The sequence below is a fragment of the Sphaerodactylus townsendi genome, linkage group LG04 (assembly GCF_021028975.2).
Source record: "Sphaerodactylus townsendi isolate TG3544 linkage group LG04, MPM_Stown_v2.3, whole genome shotgun sequence".
Lineage (NCBI taxonomy): Eukaryota > Metazoa > Chordata > Lepidosauria > Squamata > Sphaerodactylidae > Sphaerodactylus > Sphaerodactylus townsendi.
The window spans coordinates 82,981,593-83,003,997 of NC_059428.1; the positions used below are offsets into that span (position 1 = coordinate 82,981,593).

At 42.5% G+C, this 22,405-nt stretch overlaps 1 protein-coding gene across 1 annotated transcript in view; it reads left to right on the plus strand.

Moving 5' to 3' along the window:
* Window positions 1–22,405, plus strand: part of SH3KBP1 (SH3 domain containing kinase binding protein 1) — a 190,285-nt gene that overhangs the window by 84,983 nt on the left and 82,897 nt on the right. Inside the window, 2 exon segments of the mRNA XM_048493335.1 lie at window positions 15,860–15,966; window positions 21,314–21,440. Coding sequence (XP_048349292.1) covers window positions 15,860–15,966; window positions 21,314–21,440 — 234 coding nt within the window.

The following is a 22,405-nucleotide window of genomic DNA, read 5'->3' on the forward strand; positions in this document are numbered from 1 at the left end:
TAAGCAATCTTTTGGGGAGTTGCCCCTTTAAGAAAGTCATAGAGGCTGGCTGGCTGCCTGGAGCGGCAGCCTGGAGCCACCTGGGTAAGTCCAGGGTGGCTGCTGATGAGGCAGAGCTGCGCGAGTAAGCCATTGTGCTTACTCGTGAGTAAGCAGAGCTCCGCGGGGGGGGGGTGCCCAGAGGGTTTTTGGTCTCCAGGCAGCATTTGGACCTGATATCCCTCTGGAAGGGGCAGCCATGCCAGGAGCCACAGTACAAGCGGGAAGGAGCCACAAGCGGCTCGCGAGCCGTGGGTTGCCGACCCCTGCACTAGACCATGTTGGCTTAAGTAGGTAATTAAGTAGGTACAATGCTAGATGCAGAAAACAGCATTATTAATCAGTACAATATAATTACAATAAAGGAAGTTGTTAGGACTGCTAATGTAATGTATGTTCTGCCTTTTCTACATTAATGGTGTCACAATACAGGGAAGAACATCTCAGGCCGTTTCCGCATGGCCGCCATGCGCCCCCACGCCGCCAAGAGTTCTGCCGGCGTGGGGGCGCAAGCCTGTTCGCACGCAAGCGTGCGAGCAGGCCAAGCAGAGGCCCCCGCAGGAGAGGCCCCCCCCCCCCCCCCCCCCCCCCCCCCCCCCCCCCCCCCCCCCCCTCCCCCCCTCTCTCCCCCCCCCCCCCCCTCCCCCCCCCTCTCCCGCCCCCCCCCCCCCCCCCCCCCACCCACCCCCCCACCCCCCCCCCACCGCCGGGCCCCCCCCCCTCCCCCCCCACCCCCTCCCCCCCCCACCCCCCCCCCCCCCCCCCCCCCCCCCCCCCCCCCCCCCCCCCCCCCCACCCCCCCCCCCCCCCACCCCCCCCCCCCCCCACCCCCCCCCCCCCCCCCCCCCCCCCCCCCCCACCCCCCCCCCCCCCCACCCCCCCCCCCCCCCACCCCCCCCCCCCCCCACCCCCCCCCCCCCCCACCCCCCCCCCCCCCCACCCCCCCCCCCCCCCACCCCCCCCCCCCCCCACCCCCAGGGGGGCACATTTCTGAAGGCACAGTCTCAAAACTTTCAGGGTCTCATCAACTGACTGCCCTAATGATACCCCCTAGGCTTGGTGCAGTTTGGTTCAGGGGGGCCAAAGTTATGGACCCTCAAAACTGTAGCCCCCATCTCCTATTAGCTCCCATTGGAAACAATGGGGGATAGGGGCACCCCCCTTTGGGAGTCCATAACTTTGGACTCCCTGAACCAAACCTCACCAAACTTGGGGGGTAGCATAAGGACAGTCTCCTGATGATACGCTGAAATTTTGGTGCTGCTAGCCTAAAAACTGCGCCCCCTGCAGGCCAAAAATGGAAAACCACTAAAATACCCAAAAACGAACCCAGCATTTTGATGCCCCCCACAAGGTGATGCCCTGGGCAGCTGCCCACCTTGCCCAATGGGCATTACGCCAGTGGATCCAGCAGGTTCTCACAAGTTCCCGAGAGTAGGTTACTAATAATTTGTGTGTGCCGAGAGGGGGTTACTAATTGGTGATTTTGCCACGTGATTTTTGCCTTAGTTACGCCCCTCCTCTCAGCAGTAGCGCTCAGAACTTGAAGCAGTCTAGCAGGAGGTGCACCAGTGTGCGTGGCAGTCCGCGCCTGTGTGCATTCGTTTTCCGCCCAAGGACCGGCGCAGCAGCTGCATCCTTGCCACAGCCCCGCCCAGGAATGCCCCGCACCTGGAATGCCCGGCAACGCCCCCGTCATGCCCTGCCCAGCCCCATTGGCGCTACACCACAATTTGAATCCCACCACCATGGGAACCTGTTACTAAAATTTTTGGATCCCACCACTGCCGCCCACACCCGTCACCACCCCCTAATAATCAGGAATTTCTCAGCCCACAACTGGCACTTTCCCAGCCCAAAAAAGCTTGATCTCCACTGCCCCTTTAAATTTAAACATTCCCTTTTCCTTATGAAATGTTGAGAACTACCACACCTACACAAGTCCACTACAATTCCCCATATGTTATTTTCTATCTGCCTCATCCACCATTACGGGAGTGACACCTTACAGAGCCCAAGGCTTCTATTCTGCACTCTAAAAGGCACTCTAAAAGGCAACCTAATTGAATTATTAAAATGACCCAGATATTTGTGTGATTACTTATTTTGCCTAATATGCAGTGAATATTATTCAAACATTAATAAAATAATAAACATAATAAACATAATAAAATAAATCACGCCCTTTTAAACCCATTGACTGTAATGGACCCAGAGGGTGTGGTCCTGCTTAGAACTGCACTGTGTATGTCATTGGGAAATGAAAAAGCTGATCTTGATAACTGGAAAATCCCATTGATTCCTTTGACCACCCCACAGCCCAGGTTTAGGAGCCATCCTGAAGATCATATCATTACATTTTATTATACTAAGAATATTGAAAGAGATTTTACCATCCACTGTCAGCCTTTTCTAAGACATAAGGGCTAGAAAACTGCTTTTCAAAATAAAAGCCCAGTTTCTCAAAAATGCTGAACCCTAGGCATAATTGCGTATTGTACTACAGATGGGGTTATATCGAAAAGCCTGGATTACAAATGTTACTGTGTAGTTTTGCCTTTAGAAAGTACAACAAACACTATAACTTATACTAATAAATGATAAGGTACTTATTTACCTTTGGGGAAAATGCTGGAGTAAAATAAAGTTTTAACTAAGGCTCATTCCGCACATGCAGAATAATGCACTTTCAAACTGCTTTCAGTGCTCTTTGAAGCTGTGCAGAATAGCAAAATCCACTTGCAAACTGTTGTGAAAGTAGTTTGAAAATGCATTATTTTGCGTGTGCGGAAGGGGCTTTTTGAATCCCTGGCATATTTCTTTGGAAATTTACCAAGTGGTAAACCAGAAGAGTTGTATTTCTTGTCTACTTCACCTGCATTTCCTCCTTGACTCATCTGCATAGCTCCACCTCCTTATTGGGACAGTTCTGAGGAGTACTTTGGCCATCTTCAGATGTCTAGTCTGCAGAAATCTCTGACCTATATGCATTTTTAATGGCCACCACAGTTGCATGGAAGGAGGCTCTATTTCTATTATATGTTCAACAATGGATGCTGCGCAGTGAACTTTGCATAATGGGGAAGTTCCCCTGCAGCTATTTGTTGGCCTCTCTCAACTGTAGGCAGAGATATTTATAGGCCTTTCTAAAACCACCCCCACCTACCCACCCCCAGGCTTGTGGTGGTGTTTTTTTCCCTCCATTTTTCTTTCTACTGGTGAAACAAAAATTCTGTCTCAGCAGAACAGACCTTTCTCTAGCAGGCAAATCCAGGTGGAAAACTGAAGTGCTGTTGAGCATCACTGGTCCAGTTCAACACCATCAAGGCAACAATGGAGTCCATTGACTCCCTTTTGCTTCATTAACTTGCTACAGTGCAGGAGGGTGGGTGAGAACAGGGCTCTGCATTTATAAAGAACTAACTAGTGAATCTTGGCCTGTCTGCTGAAAGGCTGTTTTCTCCCCAGAAACCATTCAAGGCGCATCACTCAGTGATATACATCAGCACACAGATTAACTTCTCGGCATTGTTTGGCTGCCAGAGGCTGGGTCTAGCGCATGTAGCAGAATGTGAGGGGGGGCGGTGTTGTTGTTGTGAAATGGTAGAATGGACGAAGCTGCATCAAACTGCAAGGAAGTGCTCCGCTGTGTTAAAATAAGCTTCTGTTCAAAGAGAAAACTGGCACGACAGGGAAAGCCTCGTTTCCCCCTTGATGTACTAACTTTCTACTTGAGGGGACATTTTTTGAAAAATAAGAGGAGCCCCCCACCCCCTTAACCTATCAGCTGAAGCAATACAACCCATTCTATCACTTAGTTCTGTTAAGAGAGTTGATTTTAGCCAGAAAAAGAATTCTGAGATATTTACCATCTTTTTCATTTTGCGTTGTTACAGGCTTGGCTGGAACTTCTCAAACCCATAACAAAGCAGATTAAAAGTAAGTATTTTTTAAAAATTTGCTAAAGCGGTGATAAATGTTGCCCTCTTGAAACCAAGAAGGTGGTCTGGTCAACTATTTTCCTCTCCCAATTGCCATGATTAGTACATTGATTCTTCATTTATATAGTGTGCCCAGTCAAATATGGTGTTTTACAAAGTACACCTGGCAGAGATCCCAGCCCCAGCGGGTTGAATAGAAAGGTGGGTTAAGGACCAAAAAGGTTCAGTGAAGACATCTTTGATACTGCACTTGCTGGCCCCAGACCTTCAAAGTGACAGGCAGCGTCACCAGCTGAACACCTGCCATCAATATACCAGAGCTGCACAGGTTGGTGCAGTCCATATACCAAGATGTCTCTATTTACTACAAGGTTGTCCCTGGAAAACAGGCATCATGGTTTATTTGGCCATGCGCTACAGCACCAACCAAGATTCCAGGAATCCACAGCCTGGACAAAGCCTAACTGAATTAGTTAGAAGCCTTAGGTCTTCCTCACACATTCAGGCTGTGTATGAACAAAATGTTATTTGGGGGTGCTATTATTTGATAGTGTAACCTCAGCTTGTGGGTTCTGTGGGGCAGTACTTGGAAGGAGTTGCAAAGAACCAAATTTAAACAAAACAGTTTACTTCTCTTTACAAATAACATTAAACATCAACATTTAACATTACGATTCAAGGCCCTGTTCAGGTTGCATTTCAAGTCCTTCTAGTTACAGTCTACTGATACTGCCAAGTCCAATTCTTCTTTGCAAGAGGGTTGGCTCCTGAAGACTCCAAGGGCTTGATGAACAGGATGCAACATGATGAAGGTCTCCAGGAGAACTCCCACCCATTACAACCACAAAAGAAAACCCTTAACAAGGTGTTAAGGGCTTATAGAAATCAAGGTCCGAGTCTGGTACCCTTGTCTTCTCCAAAGAGCTCTCTCCTGCAGCCTCTTGCTGCTCTGAGTCTCCACCCCTTACTGGGTCAACCCATTCTGGGCCAACCCATTCTGGGCATGGGGGTTACAGTTGTTTCTAGGCAAACATCGATTCCAGGCTTGGTTCTGTCAGTAAAAGGCAGGACAGATAGCAGGACCCTTTCCAGCCCTATTTTGGTCTTTGAAAGAGGACTCATTAGGAGCAGGCCTGGTTAGGGTTGCGAGTTCCAGGTTGGGAAATTCCTGGAGATTTTGTGGAAAAGTCAGAGGAGGGCAGGTATTGGGAGGGGAGAGGCTTAAATTGAATATAATGCAGTGGTGGGATTCAGCAGGTTTGCACCACTTCGGCAGAACTGGTTGTTAAAATGGTGCTTGTAAACAACCAGTTGTTAAATTATTTGAATCCCATTACTGATATAATGCCATAGAGTCCAATTTCCAAAGCAGCCCTTTTCTCCAGATCTCTGTCAGCTAGGGTTCAGTTGTAATTGTGGGGATTGTAGGTAAACTACACCTGAAAGCAACATCCGGCTAATTTGCTTCAATCTGATCTGCAAGATTCAGCATTCAACAACAGCCATCCTATGAAAGCCAATGTGGTGTAGCAGTTAAAGTTTTAGAGTACGGTCTGGGAAACCGAGCAAAATACTCATTTTGCTGTGCAAAATTACTGGCTAATTTTGGACCAGTCACATACTTTCACCCCAACCTACCTCACAGGATTTTTGTGTGGATAAAAAGGAGTTAAGAATAATGTAAGCTTTTTTGTCTCCACTGTGAGAAACACCGATTATAAATTAATTAAATAAATAAATAATAAATATAGCCACTTCACAAATCCTTGAGGGTTCCCTTCCATGCCAGTGGCTGGCACCACAAAACTGAGCCATAGTTTTCCTAGGTGGAGTCTGCCAGAAGGAGAGAAAATAGCTTAAGATAGGAGGCAGATAAAGGTAGGCTGGCTATTAGGTAGGAAGGAGAGAAGAAAATAGGACAGATGATATGATATTGCGGCTTTCAGGGAAAATAGAGAGGAAATAGTGAAAGAGGGGGAAATGAACTGCCTCCCACAAGTTCTTACAGTTCCCTCTTGTAATAATTTATCAGCCATCCTTATGATTGTACTAGAAAAAGATTGTACCATGTTTGTAAAACAGCATCCCTGCTCTTAATATGAGTTCTTACTACATAGGCTGAATCTTACGAAGCCTTTCTGCTAGGGCATAGCCTATTGCCTGTGGAGGAGAGATTGCTGCTAGTGGAATTTATTCATATGAGTCAACATATTTTCTTCCAGGCACGGAAACATTTCACTAAGAGAAATCTAATGGTACCAAAAAGGAGTGTATTGTGCACTATGAGCATTTGGTGAAATATTCTTTCCCTTTTCTCCACACACCATGGATTTATACAGTGTCAGACTGGGATAACTTCATTAATTAATGACTAGGATTTGGGAGACCCATGTTTTAATCCCCACTGTGCCATGGAAGCTTTCTTGGTGTCTTTTGACTGGTCACACCCTGTCAACCTAACCTATGTCAAAAAGTGTTTGTGAGGATAAATAGAGCAAAGAACCACAATGTAAGCTGCTTGTGTCCCCACTGTAGAGAAGGACGGTATAAATGAAGTAAATAAGCATTTTTAAAATAAAACTGTGGTAACATTTGCTAAGGGTTAAAATATTGCTTTAAAATGAGCATATAAACCTATTGATTGATAATAAAGTCTGTTTTATCTGTCACTATTTTTGAAAATGCAGATGGAAACTTGCTTAGGTTTCCACATGTGCAAAGAGAGGCAATATTTATCAGCCTTAAGCTACTCCTCAAGTAGAAGCATTTCAGGGTGCCTTTTTGGTTGCTGCAGGTGGGAAGAATTGGCAAAAGTTGCAGTTCTATCAGAGTCAGTGTTTGAGGAGGGGTTGTGTGTATACTACCAAGCAATGTCCTGTTTGAAGGTGTTTGGTGTTTGTATTTATGTATTTATTGCTTTTCAAAGATTCAGCAATGGCTGATGTAATCTCTCCAATACATGAAAGGAGTAGTTCAGTATTTGTGCTTAATGGACTGGAAAGAAACTGTAACAGTGTTCCAAAGATGTGAATGCAGCTGGAGAAAACATTGGCTTGGATCCTGTTAAATATTTCTGCTGACTGAAGGGTTTCTATCTGCTCAGCACAACTTTCGCTGTCAGATCTTCCACGGGATCCAGTCTGTTTAAATGATGTGTCCCAGTGTTTTGTCTAACCGTGGGTGGTTTAGCTTATGCATAGAGATAGTCTTTGTCTTCTTATAGTTACATTCAGAAATGTTGCAAATACATTATTTAGTAAGAAATGAGGAGATAATCCAGGCATCTGATGGATGCCTGGAAGAATATGAAGGTAACATGCAAGGTCATATTAGGAAATAGGTTTTTAACCTGGAGGCTACAAAAGTCAAAACAAAACATTAAAAGGTCTGGGAGAATGAAGCACTTGATAAAAGGGTTCTCAAGCATTGCAGGAAATGGAAGCATTTTGCTTATGATATTTTTGCAATATCTTTTTGGTTTTATAAAGGACTCAGAACTGTGGATGGTTTGTTAGGGGAGTGCAGGGAGGAGGTATGGAAGGCACCAGATGGCAAATAGCAACTGGGCCTCAGAGATCAGCAGGATGAGAAGGAAGTACACTCTGTTACAACAGCAACAACATTTAAGCCACAGTATTTTTAATTTCAGTATATCTTGTCTTGCACTAACCAGTTAATTATCGTAATTTCAGTATATCTTGTCTTATACTAACCAACTAATTTTAATTACTTTTACAATCTGATTTTAGTAGAAGATTATTTTCCTATTCTGACATTTAAAAGTAAGAAAAAGGAAAATTAGGGCAAAGGTGGGATATTGTTTGTGCCAATAGGTTATACCCAAATTTGAGAAATTTAGAGAACTTGGTTAATATTTTTTTCTGCAGACATAGAGCCATCTCTCTTATCAAATTCCTTATGGGACCTTTATGGCCATACTCTTTCTGATCTTTACTTAGTTCCCTCTAGTCTTGCATATTAAAGCCTTGCTTTAAGGGTGCAGGTTTCAGTGTCTTGGATAACTGAAAGTATATTGCTCTATAAGACAGATATATCTGACTGGTGTAGTTCATAGGTTAATTTTAGATTTACAATATAACTCAAAGAGATAATGTTGTCTGAATTAGAAATTTTAGCGTGTATTTTAAAGTCCATATATTTCAGATAGGCTGACAAGTTATTTTGACCTCACCTTCTTCCTAAATGCCAGTGCTTGAATATCTCTTGCTTGAACTAAAAGAGCCAGATTATATTGAAATTATATGAAATTCTCAGCTTCCTTCAAATAATGCTGCTAACTATAACCATTCTTGTCATTTTTGTTAAATCTTGACCATAAGAAATTTAAAGATTGTATGCTAATAATATGCTTTCTTTCACTCTTACTAATCTTTTTCTGTAGCAGCAGCAGTTGCAGCATGCTAAGCTGTTGGAGTCTAAATTTTTATTGCAGGAAGTTTGGTAATTAGAAACATCTGTGGTATAAATTTTAAAATTTTTATATATTACCATAAGTTTCCTTGGCCAGGCTGACCCTTCTAAGATCCTCTCCTGTCCTCCTAGATCTGACAGGTCTCAGAAGGCCAAGGAAGACATACATATTCAGGAACTAGCATCATGTCTTCCTTGGCCTCCTAAGTGTAGATCTTCACCAGCTTGCTCTTACCTCCCCACAAATCAGGAAGAAGCCCAGTGATTCCTGATGGAGCATGCTGTCAGCTCGACATTATCAACCCCCCCCCCCAATGCTCCCCACCCTATGGCCTGAGATGCCTTCCAATTGATTGATAAGTTAACCCCTTAAAGGACAAGATGCCACTCATCAGACTTTCTGACAGCCCTTTAAAGATAGTGCCTGAACTTGAGCCCATATTTCTGGCCTAGCCCAAAATGGGGAATCTTATGCATTATGTCATATAACTTTTAGGTAATTATTGGACATAAAAGAAAGAGCTGAAGACATGGATCACTATTCTTTCTTTCTGCGACCAAGTATGGGCTACAATAGAAAACTGTATCAGGATAAGATAGCATAAAGTATAACTAAATAGTGCAAATGCATACTGGGGAAATTTATTTTTGAATGTCTGTCAGGAAGCCAAAAGATGAAAGACTCAACTAGGATGCATCTATACTATGAAAAGAGAGCTGGGCTGAAAGAACGTGCTAGAAAAAGACAAACTGCTAATGGGATATGAAAATGACACACAGAGGTAACAGTGGCAAAATTTCTTTGGTGTTCTAATATCTAGACAAGATGCATGATATGAATGGGACAAAAATAACATAAAATATATGTATGGACTGTGATGAGATCTATTAAGAATAATGCCAAGAATGATGAAAAAATTCCACTGAACTCCTGTACAGTTTTAGATTGGGATTCATGCTGCTTATCTTTGTTATGCTAAATCCATTTTTAAATTCGTGGCACACATATGACTGATCTGGAATATTTCCAAGCAGGAACATGTTTAAAGTCACTTAAATGAAGTATAATTTTATAAAAAGATGAAACAAGTAATATTTATTATGAAGTAATTTTATAAATTGGTTGATTAATTTTCCACTACCATGTATCTAGTCCCACCAGCTAATGCTATATCTGCTATTAACAATTATTTTGTAATAGCAAATGTAGTGTTATATTTTTAGTCTAGCAGTATTTCGATAACTTGACCTCAAATTTAAATATATGTCCAACACTAGGAATTAAGTGTTTGGAATCTGACATTTTATAAAAATGACTGATACTTGAAGTGACAAAAAACTATATATATATATATAGTTAAGTATTGCATTTAGAAAACGAGTAACTTTACAAATTATGATGGAAGAACTATTTTTTTCCTCAGACTTTCTTCATAAGATTGCTAAACAACTCATTTCACTATGCTGTCTTCCCTTTTTGAAAATTTGGACATCTGCACTTTAAAGCAGATGCTGAATCTGATCTGTGGGTATAGACATTGCATCCTGCCTTTACAGTTCCTGCCCCCTTGTGGTGTAGGAGGACCAGTGTGTATTTTCCCGCTATGTGTAGTGGGTAGACTGTACAAATTGGCACAGAATGATGGAAGAAGTGACATTTGTGTAAGATTTGGCCAGATGGCACTTCAGACTGTCCATATGATTGACTGAGCTGAAATGAGACCTTTCCTGATGGAAGTGACAAATGCTTTTTAATTGAAGAGGTCAAATGAAACTTGTCTCATCTTCCCAGTTTTGTGAGAATGTTCCAAAACAAGGTGATCGTAATTGTATTTGATAATATTAAAATGTCAGGATCGAAAGATCAGTTTCAGATGCAATGAATTCTTATGAATTTCTAGCATGTTTTAAACACTTTTCAGCAGACTACCATGTTGTGTTATAAATTACTTGTCTGGTTGCTGGTGGATTAATTTAGACCTAAGGTTAGATCCAACCAGCTTTTCTGCCAATCTTGACATAATCTTGACATATCAGAATCTATGAGCTATTTTGATTTTATATTGCTCCAAACGTGAACATATTTGCATGTTATAAGTTTAGCTTGTGGAAATTTTACTTCCTGGTGTACCCAGTGATAATTCATAGCAAACAAATTCAGATGAAAAAGATGTCTAGTGCAAATGTATCCAACTACCAGATGTTTCACCAAATGTGCATATTTTAGTAGCAATCATTTTTCTTGTCCCAGTTTACAGTAACACTCCCACATTACCTGCATATTCCTAGTTGAGCCAGAATTCCTGTGTAGCAAAAATGTGCTTCCTGTGTAGCCAACATTTGGAAAAGATGTTGTATAAATTGGTCATCAGCACCCTTTCCCAAGACATAACAACTTTCACTCTATTGTGCCAGAAGCATGAGTTTTTCTTAAAGATGGAAATTTGTGTTTTCTATTACAATGCAGTCTATTAACATTTTGTATAAGCTTAGTTAAGGCAAGTCATTTGTTCCTTAGAGCCCCATCCAAAGTGGGGGCAATCTGCTCTTAGGAATGGTGTTCCACCATGCAGCAGATTCACCCCCCGTGGGGCACTTACCTCAACGTATCTGCTGGCAAATGCTACTTTTTTTCCTGTGGATTTCAGCATGTTTTGCCCTGTTTAGTTCTGAAAACTTTTTCTCCATTGTTTTCATGAACACTTCTACCACAATGTTTTGCCCAATCTGTTTCTGAGCTAACTTCCCTTAAGCATGTGATCATACTGATTTTTTGTTCATTATTGTGCCCCACTGAAGTCCTGGCCCTTTTCCACACCTCGCATAGACACCCATACACCCCTTCAACCATTTTCTTCCCCTTCTGTTCCATTTTAAGGGCGGATCAGAGCACTGTTGTCAATTTCACCTAAAGCTCCCAAAGCTAACATTCAGGCAGAGATATAAGGTGGTGGCGGATTGGATCAGCTTTGTCATTTTCATAAAGAACATTGCCTCCTCCTCATGGAAGCCCTTTCACCCATCTTCTCTTTCCTTGGTCAGCCATTCCCTTTCCCCTCCCTCCATTTTCCTCCTTTGCATTTTTAAAAAATTTCCAAAGTTAGATTATTAATAGAGTGCTGGTGCAAAGAGATGAGTGAGTGCTAAGCTAATGTTTCCCGTCCCCGCTCCTCCTTCACTTTGAGATCAGAGAAGCTTTGTCAATTTCACATAGTGTGTCTGAAGCTAACATTCTGTCAGAAAAGCAGAGTCTGGGTAGATTTGAGCAGCTTTATTAATTTCACATAGAACATTTCCTTCTCCTTACAACAGTCCATCTTCCCTTTTAGCCATTTTCTCTTTCCTTTGGTCTGCATTTTCCCCCCTTCTCACATTTTTTCCCTGATATTCGACTATCTATGGAGCATTGGTGAGAATGGACAACAGAACACTACCCAAGTAAAAGGCTAGGATTGTGAAGATGTTAGCCTTTTATTTTCTCAAGGACTGGTTCTTGGGAGTTTGGGGAGAAGGCATACAGATTTGCATATGGTGGATTGCACCTTGGTTTTAGGGTGCAAAATGAAGGATCAAGCTATTTTTAGTTCAGACTTTTTCAAAGAGGCTAAAGGGAGTGCACTGAATATACTAGCAACAAAGAGATTCTCCAACTTTTAATATAAATGATGCCTGGCTTTATGTGCAGATTAGAGGTTCTTAGGAAAGAATGGGGGCAGTTTTTTTAAAAAAGAGAACCATAGCTGAAGTGACCAATCAGGACAGACTGAGCAAGATTATGTGCATGCATCAGTGATGATGCTATAGGTCACATAATTTCTAGAGCACCTGTTTAAAAAAAAGATAAAAAATTAGGATAATTACTGGTGTAATGCCCACACACTGAACAAATGGTCTATTATGGGGTCAAGACACAATTCACTTTTGGAAGGAAGGTATGCAGACAAAATTTGTGGAAAATGATTGGACCGGTAACACCTAAAATGTAGGGTAAATGTAGCATGTGGAAAAGCCAAAAGTTGAAAACAGGGCTTGATTTAATTTTAACTATATTTCATTGAGTGTTCTTCTATGTAGGCATATATCCCACCTTCTTTCCCCATTGTGGGCTGCTGACTCTGAGGGCCCAACTTCTCCACAGCGGTGAACAGAGGAAAGAGCACTCTCTGCATCTTTGTTGTGCGCTTGAAGGGGAAATTATAGCATGAAATCAGGGCAGGGGAGTTCTCCTGGCACTTGAAATCATTTAGTAATCTTTGAATTCTTCATCTCCGACTGGTCTGCATAGTTGCATGTGTGCCTGCACAGAAGACCACTCATTTTTTGTTTTAATTTTTATTTAGAAATCCAGATACAAACATCATAAAAATCAACTGAAAATACACACTGAACATACTATGAAAACAAATGATTATAAACCACCCCCTAAATGACCCTATCTGAAAGAACCCCAACTCCAAATTACAAAATAACCATTTCCATTATCTGTATTGTATTTGATCATAAATTGTTTAATTCTTAAGTATGGGGGTAGGTGTTTGATAAAAGCTTAACTTTACCAAAATATAGATCTCTTTTATGTTACCTATCCAGTCATGTAGGTTGGGAGCGACCTTATGATTCCAATTTCTAGCAAAAAGCAACCTCGCTGCAGTAACCATCTGGAGAATCATAATCCTTTGGTCTGTGGGAGACTTTGGTGAATAGCTTATTGTGGTTGCCAAGGAAGCCACCAACCTCCAGCTACAAGAGCTTCAGTATGCAGGGCTGCAGGAGGTTCAGAGCTGACTAGAGTCAGAGGTGAAACTCTCAAGGTGCAACAGAGGTGCAAGGGACCCAGGTAGCCCAAGGAACTGGCATTGCAATAGGCCCCAGGAGAAGACTCAAACTACTAGGGCTGTGAATCAACAGCCCTTTGGGAAGGCTGGTGTAGCAAGTTCCAAATAGGGCCCAAGAAGGGGAGAAAGAAGCAGGAAAAGGGGAGAGGCAATGGGGGATTTCAGGGAAGGGAAAGAGGAAATAGTGGGGGAGGGGAAATTAAGTTCCTCCCACAAGTCCTAACAGGATCCCATTTGTTATTCAGAGGATATTAAAATATACATTTATGGTAATTTATTACCAAAGTAGTCATAAGCAACCTGAATTTAGAGCAGAAAACCCTAGCTAATGGGTATTGCATTGGGAAAGCATTCTTGTCAATGTTTTTTATTGAATACATTGACTTTAATAGCTCATAGTTGGTAAAATTGTTCCCCAAAATGCTTCTTTGTCCATCCTGAAGATGTTTTATTTGTGTTGTACAGAAAGGGCCAAAGTTGCTTTTTGATCAACCATTGTTTGGAGAGATGCCAGTCCCTGTGAGTCCTTGATCACTTGGAGGAAATAACTCAACCACTAGGTTCAGTGGGACTTGGAACTAGCTAGGCAGTGGTGCCAAAGTGTTACCCAGAAGGATGTGGAGAGGAGCTGTCAAATAGCATAGAGTGTATAATTTTAGGAAGAAAGTCAACAGATATTTACAGAGTGCAGTGGTGACAGGAACAGGAATTACAATTCTTCACTGGTTCATCAAATCCACTCTTCCACAACTTTGTTGAGTTGGTGAGATTCATTTCTACAATGTAGGTAATTTGTTTTTAGCTGAACTGGGTGGTGGCATGTGCAATCTATTGTCGGCAGGTGGAGTAAGAAGTGCTGAGCTTGGGTTGTTTCCTTTGAGGTCAGATTAACATGGATTAAATGTTTCAGTTTAACTAGATAGGTAAGCACCTTGAGATATCTGTGGACAGGGGAGCTGATAAGACCAGACACTGTGGACTTACCCATCAGAGTGCCAGGGGAGGGAATTCTTGGTGTGCAATGTCACCATTTGAATCTGCATGCTGACCAGCATAGGAGAATGGTGTTGACCAACAGTATCATTTGGCATATCTTGATGCACAAGCAAGGAAAAGCAAGGTCCAGTTATATTACTTCTTCAAGCACTGAGCCAGAGTTGTTGTGCCCATGTATAGGCAAATCTGCTTGATAACATGGCAGGGAATGCATGCTAGTAAGAAAGAAATTTTTGATGAACTGCAGTTCAACTGTTCTTAAAATTGACAGTCCTTTGGTTAATTTGTATTGTGGCTTGGCACTTTCATTTGGAGTGTGTGGGAGCAACACTGTGACCTACCTTGTGGGACTGATTTGTTCAGAAGGGTACAGTATGTGTGCTTGAAATATTAATATTGCTTTTTCAGAGGTTTTCGTACCAGTATTCATTTTATCATTCACTAACGGGGCCCGGCCACATGTTGCTGTGGCAATTGTCCATCTCATCACAGTCCATAACCCACACAGATGTCCATGCAGGTCCACTGATCCGCAGCATAGCCTTTTGGGGTGGTCAAATGGAATTCCTCTTTCCCTTTTCAATTCACATTGTTATATGTTGGTGTCTTTTTTTTAGTATAAGGTAACCCTTTCCATTCCACAACGGAACTGTCCAGAGTGCGAATCCCGCTGTCCATGAGGCTGATTGACACGCACAGTCCTGGTTTCAGTAAAGGCAGAACTGGGGCAAGCAGGCTATCCCAGTCAGGCAGCAGAGGCAGGGTGGTAAGGTGCTCAGATTGAGGCCAGCTCCCTGGGTTCGGAAAGGTCCATGTGCAAAAGAAGCGGAGCCGGTAGTGTTGATTCACCCCCACCCCACGGATTTTCTTAGAAGAAAAAGGCAAACTCCAGCTCACTTTTAGTAAAAGAGAGCTGTGGCAAATATGGGTGAGGAAGTGGGTAAGTGGTGTTTGGATGTGAGGGAGGGCAGAGTGAGGTGTGTGAGGATGAGCTGGATGTGTATGAGAGTATGTGTGTTGCACAGTGGGTGAGGCACAGAGAGTGAAAGTTATCTGCGCGTGTGGCGGGGGGGGGAACCCCACCTGACGTCTCACATGGCAAAGTGTGTATGTGTTTCACTTCCACTCATATTACCTAACAGTATTACCTATTTACTGTTTTCAATGCTTATCTCTGGCCATCTGCGTTAACATTGTAAGGGCATGCCAACCCTTTAGGCCACAGACATGCTGCACGAACATTCTAAGGGTGACAGTTAAACACAACCAGCTTCATGGCCTGGTGCGCCAGGAAAAATACGTTTTACCTGGCTCAGGTATTGAGTTTCAGCAATGTGAATATCCAAAAACCTTTCCGCGTTGGAAAGGCCCATTGAGTGAACATTTGAAAGCAATCTGTTCAGTGGTTTTGGAGTTAGAGCACAACTCACAAACGGACTGTTTGCTTTATATATATATATATATAAAGTCATTCAAAATAGTATTTTCTGTAGTGATTCTGCATTTACCGTAACTTGCACAAGTTCTTGACAGCTAGGCAGCTTTGTGATGGAAGTGTAATTAACATTTTAATGTTAGTACAGATTTATTACTAATTACAGACATTTTTTTATTTAGGGAGTCGAAATAGGCGGAGAAGATGTCAAGTGGCTTTCAGTTACATGCCTCAGAATGAAGATGAGCTGGAGTTAAAAGTTGGAGACATCATTGAGGTAGTAGGAGAAGTAAGTAGTGTTCTTTGAGTGATGATTCATTTTTCAGTAGACTTTTATTGGCTTAAAACTTTAACATAATTTCAAACCATATAGCACTAGGTGTGCCCCATTTGCTAAATTTCAGAGCCAGCTTTGTGTGTGGTAATCTCTGTCCTGATAATGAAAGCTACTACAACATGCTGTTGTGTTTTTGCACACCCCTATCTATATTTATATAGAATGACTAATGTGGACTGTGCATAGCTGTGCATAAAAAAGAAGCTGACAGCTCCCTGCTCTCAAGGGGAGACTGACAAGTGAAGAAAAGAAGATGAGAATGTGGGTAACAAATGAAAGAACTGCTTTCAGTTCAGAGTTTTAGTAGGAGATGAAAGTTTTGAGGAAGGGTGAGAGAGGGGGTATTGTGTAGGTGTTCTGAGAAGGTTATAGTAGTTGTAGGACACAGCCATAACATAGACCAGGGGTCTGCAACCTGTGGCTCAGGAGACGCGTGTGGCTCTTTCAGCCTTATACTGCGGCTCCACATGGCCTGGAGGGTGGAGGGTAGCGTGGGTGTGTCCCTCCAGCCCTCTAGAGCAGCGCTGGAAGGAAAGGTGAATGGAGGGGCTGAACCGGAGGCAGCTTTTTGCGTGAGGGTGCTGCTTTTTGTGTTCTCTCCACTCACCTCTCCTTCCAGCACTGGTCTGGAGGGCTGGAGAGACATGCCTACACTGCCCTCCGACACCTGGAGGTCAGAGGGTAGCGTGGGCATGTCCCTCCAGAGCAGCTGCCATCCCCCCTCTGCCATCCCTGCAGGCACCACCACCCCTCTGCCTTACGGAGCAGGCGGCTGCCTGCTCAATCAGGCAGAGGGGTTTCCCTGCCCGGCGCCCCTGCCTCCCGCAGTGCGAGAGGCGGCAGCACTGGGCAGGCCGCAGCCGCCATCCGCCCTCTGCCATCCCTGCAGCCACCACCACCTCTCTGCCCCGCGGAGCAGGCAGCTGCCTGCTCAATCAGGCAGAGGGGGTTTCCCTGCCTGGCGCCGCTGCCTCTCGCAATGTGAGAGGCGGCAGCACTGGGCAGGCCGCAGCCACCAGCCACCCTCTGCCCCATGGAGTAGGTGGCTGCCTTCTCCATCAGGCAGAGGGGGTTTCCCTGCCCGGCACCTCCATCTCCCAGTGCTGGAAGGAAAGGTGAGTGGAGGGGCCGAACCAGAGGCGGCTTCATGCAGAGCTGCCTCTCCAGCTCGGTAGACCTTCGAGGCCATGGAAAACCGGTCCAAATGGCTCTTTGGGTGGAAAAGGTTGCCAACACCTGACATAGACCAACAGCATCATCCAGGACTCAGAGCAAAAAGACTTTTGGGGGAGGGGGGGCGGAGAGTACAACAAGGTTCAAGGTAAAGAATTTATTTAGATCTTTTGGATCCCTGTACACTTCATAATTTGCTTCATCGGGGGATCTAATACAAAATACAATCATAAAATAATTAAAATGTATAGCAGAATAGTAATTATGTGATTGCTTTGTTTTTTAAAACATTATATTCATTTAAGTATTTTATACTTGCATTTGTGTTTTGTATTAGAACTCCTGATGAAGCAAATTGTAAAATGTGTAGAGATGTCGAAGAGCTAAATAAACTCGCCACCATCCTCCTGTGTCGTTTCTCGCCAACTGGTGTAATCTGATTTTGTCTTAATAAAAATAAAGCCAGAACTTTGTGCTCAATTAACAGAGTGGCTGATGACATTGTCACAACATTTACATGAGTTGGTTAAAGAAAAGACAATGGTTGCACGTTTTCATCTTGTACAAGACTTCGTCTAGTGTGAGAGGCTTTACTGATGCTTGAAGCCGAAGGGATGATTTTGCCAGTGTATCCTGCTCACTGGATTCACCCATTTGCTTGCTTTTTATCCATATAAATTCCCCACAACCTTCACCATTTCTTGGGGATAAAAATCTGGCCCAAGATCATGCTACCATGGCAGAGAGGGGATAAACTTCCTCCAAATACTAGTCTGACATCGTAACTACAGCACCACAGTGGTGCAGTGAGACTGGAAATATGTGAAATACAGCACTGAGATTTCAAATGCATAAGTAAATGAATTAGTATGCTACCTACATTTATATTGAGAATATGCAAATTGAGATTAAATAGGTTAGAAAAATGTAATTCATATGTCATGTCGTTAGTTGACTGATGCATGTAGTTAGTTGACTGATGCACTTTCTAGTCTGGCATAGTTAGCTTTGGAAAGTCTGAGTAATTGCATTCGTAATTTCTAAAATACTAATTACAGTGGTTTAATCTATTCAAATAAATAGTGCTAGCAGTAGTAGGTGACTTTCTTCCCACGGTGTACAGTTGGGTCCAAGGTTTGTTAATGTTAAGTGAGCCATACCTGGTTTGCTTCCAAGTCCTCTGATCCCTTAAATAAATCCTGCAGTATTTATTGTATATGTAAAATTGCTGCCTTATCCTGTTTTTAAAGTCTTTTGACCTTAACTTGTAGAGATTTTATTAGAGAATACAAGGAGAAACATGTTATTTTTAAAGCATATGACATCATCTGGTATTCTTTATGCAGTGTACTGACAGTAAAATCAGTATATATTTAAAAATCACCTCAAATCTCACATTGTTTGACTCATGAGTGTTGCAGTTTTAATTTGCATTAAATTGATTTACAAAGTTTTTTAATTGATCTCGAGTAACTTAATTTAGTTCAAAGCTAAAACAAAGTGTTACCAAATGTACATATCCAAACTGTATTGATTTCTCCAAACTCAGTGTCATTTAATGTTTTTATTAACCTGAAAATACTGAAGCTTGAGTAAACTATATGTCTGGGTAAAAGCTAAATGTTGCTTAGTTTTGTCCAGATTTCAAAAAGTGTTTGTTCAATTATTTGTTTAAAATAATTTTAATTTCTTTTTTTCTGGGAAGGGGTGGATTTCATCTGTGTTAGAGTTTGATCATTTGCATACTAAAGCTGTCCTTTTCTGTCACTTTTCTGTACATGGGCATGGTCTGATGGATGGAAATCATTAAAATGTCATATCCCTAGCGGTATAGGGAATGACTCATTTTTTCTATCACTTTATAACCTAAGGACATTTGCTATTTAGGGGATGTAATTTCCCAGCATGATTCTGCCTTTCCATGCCAAATAGAATTGCTTGGAAGAAATGTAATCACTTTACATGACACATATGTTCTACTACTATGCTAGAGAATAATTCATTTACTGCTTTACAACAGAACTAATTTCTGAGTCTTGTTCAGTGTGTTCAATTCAGTATGTTGTAATCTTATATCAAAATATTAAAAATAAAATATTTGTGTTAAATGTATTGACTAAACTTTCAGTCCATTCAGAAGCAATTCAGTTCATCTAGATATGGAACCAATTACAACAATTATACAAGATTTAAATAGCTGTCTTGCAGTGCTTGTTGTGGCGGAAGTAAAGAGAGAATGTTAGCATGCAGGGGGCATCCTCGCCTAAACTCACGTAGGCCAGGCAGGGAGGAGACAGGAAAGGGAAAAGTACATAAATAGCAGCAACATAGGAGCAGCCAACACTGTTACCTCTTCCCTTCCTCATCTCTTTCTGGCTAAGTGATGAAATGGAGCAGCCTCTGCATCATTCTTCTCCACACATCCCCTTCCCCGACTTTCCTTCAAGAAGTTTCCCCTATTTCTTTTTTTCAAGTGGCAGAATTGGTCCTCTTTTTTCTTCTCCTCCAAGGTAAATATTCTTCTATACTGGAAGACCAGCAGTCTCTATGCTAGTGGGTATAACAAAACAGATGCGACACTTTGGAATTACTTGCAAGCGCTCACGTGGAAATAGCCATATCTGGTTAGGCCCTCAGATTCAAACTGTATGTTATTGTTAAAACCAGGATAATGTATAGAGTAGCTGAATTTAAAATGAAATTTTGCAGATCAAGGATCCACCTTATTTATGTACTGAAAATCACTGCCTTTTAAAATTTTATCTTTTGTGTGTATTCATGTGTATTGTGTTTATGGTATCAGTACCATATTCTTTTATGTTTTGTTTATTTTTATGTTTTTTAAAATATTCAGTGGATCATATATAATTACTGAAACCAATTTCCAGTAAAATAATAATCAATCACCAAACTGCTAAGGCAGCAATGATAAAGGAACACAGTACTCATTAAATATATCAGTCCATCACTTGATTAAGGAAAGATTTTTATATGCAAACAAGACCATTTGGAACTTGTCAATGTCATCTGATATTTAAGCCTGAAAAATAGAGTAGCCAATGCAGTCACTCCAAAAAATAATGGTGTTCTTTGTGTTAGTTAAAAGGAATGCTATTGATTTCTGAGCAAGCTGTTGTTTGAATAGTATTCAGCGTGTTGCACTGGGGGGGTATCTGGGGGCCAGAAAATCACACTGACCCCTTCCCCATGGTGCCCCTCCCCCATGTCCCCCACCCCTTCATGTCCTCCCCCCACTTACCTTAGTTCATCCTGAAAAGTTCAGGCTAAAAGCGGCCTGAAAAGGGCCCTGGTGGGAACTACACTACCCAGGAGACCTTGGTGTAGTTTTCACCAAGGCTTTTTTCAGCCTGAACTATTTCAGCCTGAACTAAGGTATGTAGGGGGTGGGGGGCCTATGGGGGACAGAAAACATGGAATTCGCCCTGGGCGCAGTTTGGCCCAGCTATGCCTCTGTTTAGTGCCACCATAGAACAAGAAACAGTAATAAAAACTGGAGGCTGAAGATCTACAAGGGGACACACCTGGCTGAACCTAACTAGTAAAAGGTGCCACAATAACCTGTGGACCCAGGATCAAGATTGTTTCCAAGAGTGTATTTTCTCTTTTAGAGAGCATAATCCTTTCTAAGAGCCAGAGACTTCCAACTATCAGTTCTTTTGTATTGCCTGTGCTGGGTTTTTTTTTCAGTCATGCAGTCCAAATAGATTCCAGGCACAGATTCAGGAAGGAGACCTGGGTCTGATGAAAATAAAGTTCAGTATCATCAGTCTGTTGATGACACTGTATTCCATACTGTTGGATTATCTCTCATGGTATCAACAAATACCATGAGAGTTTAACAGTATCCAGGACAAGGTAAAACCACAAGGTAACTCTAACATGGTAGAAGAGCAATCATTCATCACAGTTTTGTGTAAAAGGAAAGAGCTGGAGCTATCACAAGGGACTTCCAAAACTTTCAGGATTCCATAGAACTATTGATCAATCTATCAAAAGTCAGTGCAAGGTTTACATACATAATCAATGTTAAAATCATTTCAAATTGTTGTCACGTGAATGTTCACGTTTGAACTTCAGAACATACTGTGTTTCTTTCTTGGTACAGGTGGAAGAGGGCTGGTGGGAAGGAGTTCTCAATGGAAAGACTGGCATGTTTCCTTCCAACTTCATAAAGGAACTCTCAGAATCTGATGATGCTGGAACTGTGCAAGAGGAGCAACTAGTAAAACCAAGTAAGGATATCAGCATTCCATGTCCCATTTTTTCCATTTTATCTTAGCTTTTGCAAGAATTTTTTCCCTTGTATGATGGCATTTCTATGATTTGGAATATCTGATACATCATATTTTAATATGAAAAAATTATAGACACTGGTAAAGACATTGAAAAGTTCTAGGGTGTGCAGATGTATTGTTCACCACAATCTAGCAATGGATAAATGACTAAACTACCATGTGAAATGGATAAATGACTACACTACTGTGTGCTAATGTAGCAAGAGATGGAGAAGTTCAAACATTCTTTGGAAAGGTAATTCTCTTCCAGCTGACATCAGTTCTGGCCTGACTTTGTAAACCTCCTGTGTCAGTCAGTCATGGCGGCTGAATGAGGGGTTGGTTGCAGAGATTGTAGGTAGTGCACCCCAGGGACTTAGGTATAGATTTTTATGGGGGGGTTCAGGGGTGGGGCCACACCCCACCCGCCCCTAGGGCATGGCCACGCCTACCCAAGCCCCGCCCCTGGCCTAGCACTTATAAAAGCAGCTCTCCGAGGTCAGGGATGACAGACTCCCTTGCCCTGCCCTGCCCTGCCCCTCCCCTCCCCTCTGGGCAGAGGCATAGATGGAAAATGGAGCCTGGTGCAAAATCTGAGTTTTGCACTCCCCTACCCCCCCAGGCAGCTGCTGTGATGCTGGAATCCACCCACAAAAAGCATCACTTTCAATAGTGTTTAAACTAGAGAGCCCAAATTCTCTTTTTAAATCCACCTTAAAGGGAGAATCTGGGGCCCCTAGTTAAACAACATTGAAAGTGATGCTGTTTTGGGGTGGATTATCCCCCACACCTGAAACAGAATCACTTTCAATGTGGCATAGTGGTTAAGAGCAGGTGCATTCTAATCTGGAGGAACTGGGTTTGATTCCCAGCTCTGCCACTTGAACTGTGAAGACTTATCTGGGGAATTCAGATTAGCCTGT